Source organism: Lolium rigidum, chromosome 4, assembly GCF_022539505.1.
Source record: "Lolium rigidum isolate FL_2022 chromosome 4, APGP_CSIRO_Lrig_0.1, whole genome shotgun sequence".
Lineage (NCBI taxonomy): Eukaryota > Viridiplantae > Streptophyta > Magnoliopsida > Poales > Poaceae > Lolium > Lolium rigidum.
Genome location: NC_061511.1, coordinates 148,532,374 through 148,542,231, shown reverse-complemented (window position 1 = coordinate 148,542,231; position 9,858 = coordinate 148,532,374). Strand labels below are relative to the sequence as shown.

The window sequence follows — 9,858 nt, the reverse complement described above, 5'->3', positions numbered from 1 at the left end:
CGCAAAGAATATGATTCCCACTTCCCAGTGTTTGACTATCCAGCTCCAGCAGTCGCAGACCTCTGAACCAGGAGGAAGAGGAGGAAAAAGAGAGAGACGTGCGGGCAAAGCATGGGCGATGATGACCTCACCCTCCATGTAGCACAACGTGCGGGATCGATTCATTGAACCTGGCCGCATTCCCGTCTCCCCTTCGCTGCTGCAAGCCTGCAGCCCACCCCAGCGGTTCCGGCGGCCCTATATAAACGGCGCAACAACCCGATCGAGGGAGATCCAAGCCAACTCGATCGCAGCCTCGTGCATAATACTCCATTGTAGCACTGAGAGATCATCTTTGCCCCAGAGAAGTTAGGAAGCTTAAACTATATGGCGAGGAAGGCAGCCGCGGCCATGGACGGCAAGAGCTCGGAGCTCGCGAGGGCGATGGCCGAGGCGGAGGCGAGGGAGGAGCGGCTGCGGCAGCAGCTTGAGGCGGCGCTGGCACGGGTGGCCGTGGCGGAGGAGGCCGAGGAGCGGCTGTGCGTGCAGCTCGGCGAGCTGGAGGCGGAGGCCATGGAGGAGGCTCTCGAGTACCAGCAGCACGTCAGGGCGCTCTCCGAGAGGCTCGCCTTCATGGACGGCGTGCTCAGGTCCTCCGGCCTCCAGAGCGGCGTCGCCGCTGGCGGCATGCACTGACCATGCTTGCACCCTTCTGTGCTCCGTATATGCTAAGGATCATGCGAGACTACACGGATTTGGTTTTCTTCATCTCAACTTCTGTGTCGTGTGGTCGTGCGGTGTGTACAGGATGTGCATTTTTTACTTGAGATGTGTATAGTGTCATTTGCGCAGTTCCAAATGTCTCTTTGGAGAACAACTGAAATCTTCTTGGTCTTGTGAACACTTGTGTTGAGTTGCTACGTATATGCATTTATCGATCTCATACACAATGGATTCCTTGATTACGATCGAACTTGTATATAAATATAGTTATGTGCATCTCAGAAGTGATCTTGCAGTTCGGTCTTCCCTTATTCGATTGGCAACCTTGACATTAACACATGAAAACAAGATCTTTTACGGACTTCAAGAAAGTACTAGCACGGTGAGAAAACGGGGCTCCCCGAGGGCGATGAGGGCGGCCTGGCAACCTCCCAGTGACCCACCTCCTCTCCTCCCCCCTCCCCCGCCGTTGCCGGCAAGAGCTACCGGGCAAAGCCCGTGCGACGCCGGTGCCATCGGGATCTTTCTTACCCGCACATTTGGTGGCTGCTCAGGGCCGTCTTGCATGGCGGCAGTGCGACTAGGCGACGGTGCGGCTCGGGCGGCGGGGATCCGGCTTTGGCGAGCGGTTGGGCTGGCGGCGGCGGAGGCGGCCTGTGGTGGTGCTTCCAGCCACCGGCGGTTTGGACATGGAGTTCATATTGAGAAATTATGTCTAGTGGCATTCGATCACATAAGTCGGTCTGCGGTTGGGCCTAGATTTGGGCCGACAGGCGGGTCAGGTTTCTCCGCCGGCTGTGTCCAGGGTAGCTTGTGGATGATGCAGATGGGCTGCTCATCGTTCTCGCTGCCCTGTGATGCCTCGCCATGTCCTCTGCATGTTGTAGCTTTGCTGGATCGTAGCCAGGCGGGCCCGATCTAGATCGTGGCCAGGTGGGTTGATCTAGACGTGCTCATCCCTACTGTTCCTCTACGTTGGTGGCACGTCGGCTTGAGTTGGGTTGCCGAGGCGGCGGCCCTGGATGGTGGGAGTTCCCCTGTTTGGCGGGCGAGCCAAAGGCTGCTTAGGTGCTAGCCGTGTTCCTTGGTTGTGTGGACGGCGTGGTTCCGACGAGACGCACGGTGTGAGAGTGGTGCGGCACGGCCGTTAGCGCCTGTGGAGGGCGGGGTGCTAATGCCGGGGGAAACCCTTGCCCTGGACCACGACGGCGGCGGCTGTTGACGTCGTCCCCTTCTTGAAGGCGTCGTTGTGGCGACGCTTAGTCTGTCTACGGGCTCCAAGATCTCCGGGTCAGGCGGCATAGACGTTATTACGTCGTGATCTTCTTGAAGATGCCGTCATGGAGCTCACGGCATGCGGCTCTCCGAAGGTTGTGTGGCGGAGGTGCGGTATCTTCGGATGGCGTTGGCTCTTCATTTGCCATCCTTTGGCAAGGCTTGCTTCGTACCCTAGTCCTCGTTGCGCTACCCTTGTGCTACTTGTTGGCCTTTAGACAACATTAATTGGTCGGTTCCTAGTGGTGGACGGCCTCTGGTGGCGCGTCTGCGACGGGGGAGGTCTGTTGACGGCGTGCGTGCTTGTTGGCTCGCTCTTCGGGTGAGCTCCAGTCCGATACTGTTGTCCAGTGTCAGCTCCGAATCTACGTAGCCATCGTAATAGTCGTTGTCCACGCTTCCGCTTGTAGCTTCCTATGTAGTTCGTGTGGGTGTGTGTAGCTTTAAGCTGGTTCAACATCTTGTATGTTGTCGTCATTGAAGACGTTATTAATTTAACGTTGGACAGTTGGCCTTTTATCTAAAAAGAAAGTACTAGCACACTAGTCGTGTATCTTAAATCAATTTATCTCACACCACAAGCAAACCATGAGATTTGCTACGCCCGTAGAATATGAACATTTCGGCAAGTCGCAAGGGTACGAAACCGGGAACTCGCTCGATAGGTCAAGAACGCCCTCGGCTTCACCTTGAAAATTTCGGCGAGAAACCGAGTCACATATCTTGTCTTGTAATTAAGGATGGAGCATGATAGTTGAACGATCTCAATAATTTGACTGGGCTTGACGACATTAGAGCAAGTACAATAAAGTTTAGTCAGCCGACTATATGGATTTAAATATAATATATGTGCTTAGTTGGAGGGGAGAGAAGAAAAGAGAGAAGGTAAGTGGGCTCTTAGACTAGTCACAATGGGAAGTATCATACACTAGTATCATGTACATGATACTAGTTTATGATACTAACCCCACAATGCATAGTATCATAAGATAGTATCATACTATCATCATATTTAATGTTTTGTAGAATCTCAATGCAAATGTGTGTACATGATATGTTTGCTATTAAATTTTCTAGTTTTACGTGCAATGATACGGTATCATATTATGATACCACTCTCATCTTTCACCTCATTAATTGGTGTGCCACGTCAGATTTTTGCCAACATGACATGCATGATACTACTTATGATAGTCCTATTGTGACTAGTCTTAGAGCAATTCCAATAGTGTAGTCAGCTGCTAGCTATAAGCCAAGTGCCATATCATCTATAGACAACTTAGAGCCAACACATACAATAGTGAGCTATAAAAATGTAGTACTTTATCAATGTATGACCCACCTTTTACTCTCACAAAGTGCCTAGGAGCACGTGCTAGAGCTGGCTCTTGCATAAGAGCCCACTCTTGCTAGAGCTGACTGATTTAATGTACTGTAGAGTAATTAGAAATAGCAGCGGCCAATCAGTGTGTCCTCAGAAATTCACAGAAGCATGGTGAAATCGGAGAGGTAGTATTTTCCCGTCCTGAGCCGTGGACATTTTCATGCTGAAAATTATCAATATCCAGATAACTGGCTGGTTGTGAAATTGGCGTGGACATTTTCATGCTGAAAATTATCAATATCCAGATAACTGAATGGTTGTGAAATTAGTCATGCTTCCCAGAAGCACGATTTTTTCACATTATTGAGGAAGATACCATGAACTCTTACAGCGTGAATTCCTCTCTGACTTTAGGAGGTATTATTACAAGAGTTGGTCAAAAGGCTAGAAGCACCAAATTAGGTATGGCCTGCTAGCGTCGAATCTAAAGCATGGCACAGAGAGTCTACGATTACACCATAAACACAAAGAAAATGAACTTGTGGTGTAGGGGCTGCCACATGCACCGACCCAACAAAGAATATATGAAGATGCTAGAAGGAGTGGTGTTTTGGCACATGAGATCATATGCTTCCTTTATTTTGAAATACATGGTACACATATTTTGAAATTTCAAAAAATTGAAATAAAAAATTCACACGCACATGTTCACGTGCTACACGTTCACAAAGTCGTTTCATGAAAAATCGACTTGTCGTGTGACATGTGTAAAAAAGATAAAATTCAATGCTAAAAATAAAGCTTTCCAGAAGATAAATTTTCTCTTTTTTACATAGACCATAAAAAATGTTGGTTCCTCGCGAAACTTGACGAACTCACATATATTATGGAGATGTACATGTAAATTTTTTTGTCAATTTTTTTTGACATTTCAAAATATAGTTTTTTTGGGTTGAGCAAGCATATGCACCTGGGAGCCAAATTGAATTCGATAATCATCAGAGAAAGAATAGCCGAGCATCAAGAGCAGACTATTCTCTGATCAGTAGATTATTGACATGACTGCAATGAATGTTGATATTCGGCTCTTGTAATGGAGAAGCAGAGTAATAGTCAGCGAGAAATGAGGTGAAGTGTTATATCCGTATTTAGAAAAAGTTGTGAAGCTTATTTTGGTAACGATGGGTATATTGTAATTGGCAGTTATATGTCACTTATGGCTGAAGTAATAATCGGCGAGAAATGAGGTGTAGTGGTGGTGATTTTGCTCCCGTGTGCATATAAACTTATTATGAAATACATTAAAATGTTAAAATATGAGAAAAATTGTGTGTACTTCCGCACATTCTATGTCCGCATAGAAGTTTTCATGATTATTTTATGTGGCCCATGTTAAAAAGATAAAAAAAAACAGTGAATAGTTATGTTGGAGTATTGGATTTTTTAACACATGACACAAAAAATGATACTTTTTCCCCAAAAAAGTTATGTACCAATATAGAATATCCGGAATGTACACGCGAGACTTCTTTTCAGAATTTTTTGACATTTTAGAATATGTTTTTCAAGCAATGGGCTCAAATTAATGCACTAGGCTTTGGAGTGCAAGCTTTTACTTTTGTAACTTTGGAGACGCAAGTAAACTATCAATAGAAGTCAAGGTCCCCCAGCCTCCCGTCCCCCACCCCAGAAACCCTAGCTCCTCCCGCCGCCGCCGCCGGCGGCGCCGCCGGGCAAAGGCCGCGGGGCGTGGCGGCGGCGGTGGGATTCCCTCATGGCGCGGCGGGGACGGCGGCTGGGTCCTCCCCTCGATGCAGCGGCGGCGGCTTCCTGCCTCCCGATGGGGGGCGGTGGCGGTGGACTTCCGGCCTCCCGTGTGATGGCGGGGCGGCGGCGGTCGGAGGATGGAGGGGCGACGGTGGCCTCTGTGCTGCGGCCTCCCCTGCCTCCCGGCGGCGGCACACCGGTGGCGGCTGGTGGTGGGATGGCGCCAGCCCCTCCGCTTCTCGCCGGTGCGAGGGGGTGACCTTGGGATTCTCCCGTGGTACGAGGACACCCGGGGCAGCAGCCTCGGGTTCGACGGTGGAGGCGGCCTTCTTCTTCGTCGGAGGTGGTCGGCCAGGCTGGTAGTCCTGTGTGGGTGATCGGGATCTCGCACAGGTCTCCGGCGATGGTGATCTAGTCCGGGGTGTCATGGCGGCCGGTGAAAACTGAGCCTTGACCTCGGTCTTGGCGGATGATGGCGATGTCGGTCGACGTCGTTACCTTGTCGAAGGCGTCATCTTTGCCCGTCTTGGCACTACACTCGGCGAGTTGGGGATGCGCGACTGCCGGTGAAAACCGTGTTCCGACCTCGGTTGGCGGACGATGGCGACGTGTCGCGCCGCTACTTTCTTGAAGGCATCGTCGACGCAGTCTGCGGTTTCTCACTCGTGCTTGCTCCGGGGAAACCCTAGGTCCGGGTCTCCGGATCGGACGATGGCGGCGCGCCTCGCGTCGTTCTACCGCTTGGGGCATCGTTTTTGGAGCAGTCTGCTGGATGTTGGCGGTTTTCGGTGGAGTGGTGTTCATCTACCACTTTGTTGGCGTTGAGTCTCGGTGGCATGGTGCTTGCGGGGTATCGACGACAGAGGCGGGATGATGTATACGTGCAGGAGGGTGGATCCGTCTGGCGTCATGGTGGCATCGACGACAGGTCTTGCAAGGTTAATGCGATGATCTCTCTTGAAGATGGAGTCGAGGAAGACGGCGGGAGCAACTCCTGTGGCGTGTGTGTTGACGTGCGCTGAGAGTCTGCTTGACTGGATGTGTTTCTCACCTGCTATTGGACGGTTTGGAAAGGCATTTAGTTTTGGATGATGTGAGTTGGTGTATTGTCACCCTCTTCATCCCACTGTAGGTATAGTAAGGTTGCTTCGAGTTTGATCTTTTGTATTATTTCTTGTAAGGTTCGTGAATAATCTAATAAAAAGCCGTGTGCATCCTTTGGATGCAGAAGCTGGGGCGATATTTCCCCCATTTCGAAGAAAAAAAAAAAGGTCACTCTCTTCTCCGTCTAACCACGTCACCTTGTTCTGATGCATGCAGCCCGCAACACGAGTTGTATATTTTACATGTCATGTGCGATAATTTTGGATTTCAAAATTACCCCGTGTATGCACGAGACAGAAACGCTTCTCGTGTCAACAGAGTCGATTTCGTAGAGTTGCTTCCATACATTTTAGACCACCAATCCACCATTAGTCTATAATTAGGAAGAGATGCTTAATTATTCATCTAAAAAAAAAAAAAAAGCAAGAGAGAAGTGGGCCTGGAAGCTGAACGTTAGAATTGAGATCAATCATTTCTCGGGCTTCAATTTGTACCGTCCGATGCTAGATCCAACGGCTACAATGTGCCAGCCGAATTACTCAAAGCCAACTGCCAAAGGTCGAGGGAATCTCCTACGAGGCGACGGAAACGTACGTTGAGCGTCCCGACGCATAGTGATTGGGGTATCCGTGAAGGCGCAAACCTGGCTCAAATATGCACGTCGGATGCGTCTCCGCGGACGGTGTGCGGACGCGGCGAGTGTCCGCTCGCGTCTGGCGGACATTTCATCGAGCCCGCCTGGCAGCGATCCTGGCTCGATGTGTCTTCTCAGCCGCGCTAGTCACTGGCGACAAGGCGTGGCTTCGGCAGTCTGCGCCACATTAATGGCAATGCCTCTCCCGCCGCCACCTCTGCCAACGAAGTTATGGCGATGCCACGTGTGCCGCGCCCCTCAGCTTCCGGCGTATATAAAGAGGGCGCGCACTCGTCTTCCCATCCTTCCCTCCACACAAACCCTAGCCGCCACAACCTCCACCGTAGCGCCGTCTCGCTCTTCCTACGACGCAACCAGCCCCGCGAGGAACTCCATGGCGGGTCCAGGTGGCCGGCGAGGTGGTCGAGGCCGTGGGCGTGGCCGCCGCGGCCAGGGCCGCCGAGGTGGAGCAGCTACGGCCTGATGACCCACAAGTATAGGGGGTGTATCGTAGTACTTTCGATAAATAAGAGTGTCGAACCCAACAAGCAGCAGGAGGTGTTCACAAGCAGTGTTGATCAAGGATTCACTGTAAATACTAGCAAACATGTTTTCAGAGGTTTTTGTATTGCAAATAAATAAAGTACAAGTAAGTAAAAGATAGTAATAGTAATTGCAGCGAGTGGCCCAATCCTTTCTAGAGCAAAGGACAAGCCGTTTGTTTTACTTATAATGTCTAAACGCTCTTGAGGACACACGGGAATTTCGTCAAGTGTTTTCGCTTCACGCAGCTGAATAATCTTTATTGGTTTGGTAGGTGTTGTGTGGGTGAACCTATGCTAATGCACTACCCCAACTTGAACTAATGCAAACTTGTGATTATACCCCTTGCAAGCATCCGCAACTACAAGAAAGTAATTGAGATAAATTTAACCACATCCTTAAACTTTGAGATCCTACACTCCCTCATGCACTGGTTTCCCAATGGGGGTTTAAGTTTTTGTCACTCCAGCAACCCCACAATTTGTAACCAAATACACAATGCATTCTACTAGCCCCATAAAGGTGAAGTATCATTTAGTCGACGTTCACATAACACCACTAGAAAAATAAAACGATAACTTAAATATCAAACCATTAAACATTACTCAACATAATTTCACTACTAACATCTTGACTTCTCCCATGTCCTCAAGAACTAAACGAACTACTCACAAGACATCATATGGATTATAATCAGAGGTGATATAATGATGAATAACAATTTGGACATAAACATTAATCCAATGGTTTCACTCAATAGCATGAACTACAAGGAGTAATTAACACCGGGAAGTTTCCCCTATGAACTAGGTAAGATCAAACCCAATATGTTACAGCGGGACGGAGTGGAGATGGTGGAGATGATGGTGCTAGTGATGGAGATGATGATGATGATCCCGATGAAGTCCAGCTCGATGACGGTGACGATGGCGATGATTTCCCCCCTCCGGGAAGGAATTTCCCCAGCAGATTCCTTCTTGTTGGAGAGTTTTTCTCTCTGTGTGGTTTTCCACCCCGTCGCGGCGGCGGAATATTTCTGCGATCGTTCTCCCAGTCTTAGGGTTCTCGGGGGATGAAATACGCGAAGGGACGCTGTCAGACGTGGGCCAGGGCCACCACACCATGCCTAGGCGCGGCCAAGGGGTGACCCGCGCCTAGGGGTGGTGTGTACCCCACCTGGCCCACCTCAGGCTCCCCTTTTGGCTTCCTCCGGCATCTGCCAAAATAGGAACTTCTCGGTATTTTCCTGGAATTGTTGTTCTTCAGAAATATGTTATCTTGACAGTCATTTTTCCAGCAGAATTCCGACTCCGGCAGTTAATTCTCCAATAATCGTGAAACATGCAAAAAATAGATGAAATAACATCAGTATCATCTCTAAATATGAAATATATCAGTGGATAATAGTAAATTATGATATAAAATAGTGATGCAATTTGGACGTATCAACTCCCCCAAGTTTAGACCTCGCTTGTCCCCAAGCGAAAACTAAACTTAATAAACCAGACCACGGGTTTATGGAGTGAAGTATCGATAAACAAAATACGGACAAGAAGCATCACACTTACCAATACACAAGTCATTATAGACAGCAACTTCCTCGTATATAACTTAACTTGCAATGAGTAAGGGAGTCAGTAATTGGTGCACAGAGAAAATCATAATTTCTGATGGCAAACTAGACAAATTATCAGCAACAGGATTTTCAGCACCCTTCCTATCTACAATATGCAGATCAAACTCTTGTAAAAGCAGCACCCATCTAATAAACCTAGGCTTAGCATCTTTCTTTTCCATAAGATACCTAATAGCAGCATGATCAGTATGAATAGTAACTTTTGAATCAACAATATAAGGTCTAAACTTATCACAAGCAAAGACTACAACTAGAAATTCTTTTTTAGTAGTAGCATAATTCTTTTGAGCGGCATCAAGAGTCTTACTAGCATAATGAATATTCAACTTTTTATCTACTCGCTGTCCAAGAACATCACGTACTAAAAAATCACTAGCATCAACTTTAAAGGAAAAATTCCAATCAGGTGGTTGAACAATAGGCACTACAAGAAAAGTTGCCTTGGCCGACGAAGTTGAAGTCGCGCCGTGGTTGCTGGTGTACCATGGCCGACGATTTTTGGTCCCTCCGTGGTGCATGTCAAAACTTTTTTTTTCTCGTTTTTGAGGCCACCTAGCCCGACGAAAGCGGCCAAAACGTCGCGTATGGTGGCCCGGGACGTGGTGCATCTCGAAATCTCGGGTTCGCCGGCCGAGTCAACGCAAATCCGCACCGCCGCGGGGTGGTTCTTTGGTGTACCATGGCTTGAGACGATTTTGGTCCCTCAAGTGGTGCATGTCAAAACTTTTTTCTCGTTTTTGAAGGGCCACCCTAGCCCGGCAAACGGCAACGTCGCGTATGGTGGCCCGGGAGCGTGGTGCATCTCTCGAAATCTGGGTTCGCCAGAAGTAGTCAACGCAAATCCAGCACCTGTAGGGGATGTAGGGCCCGGAT

General features: G+C 48.8%; 1 protein-coding gene across 1 annotated transcript; it reads left to right on the top strand.

The window, feature by feature from the left end:
* Positions 1-285: 285 nt before the first annotated feature.
* On the top strand, positions 286-873 carry LOC124649813 (protein RESPONSE TO LOW SULFUR 2-like). The gene has a single exon (XM_047189382.1). The coding sequence runs from the start codon at positions 367-369 to the stop codon at positions 673-675; it is 309 nt and encodes a 102-aa protein (XP_047045338.1). The 5' UTR covers positions 286-366; the 3' UTR covers positions 676-873.
* Positions 874-9,858: the final 8,985 nt, after the last annotated feature.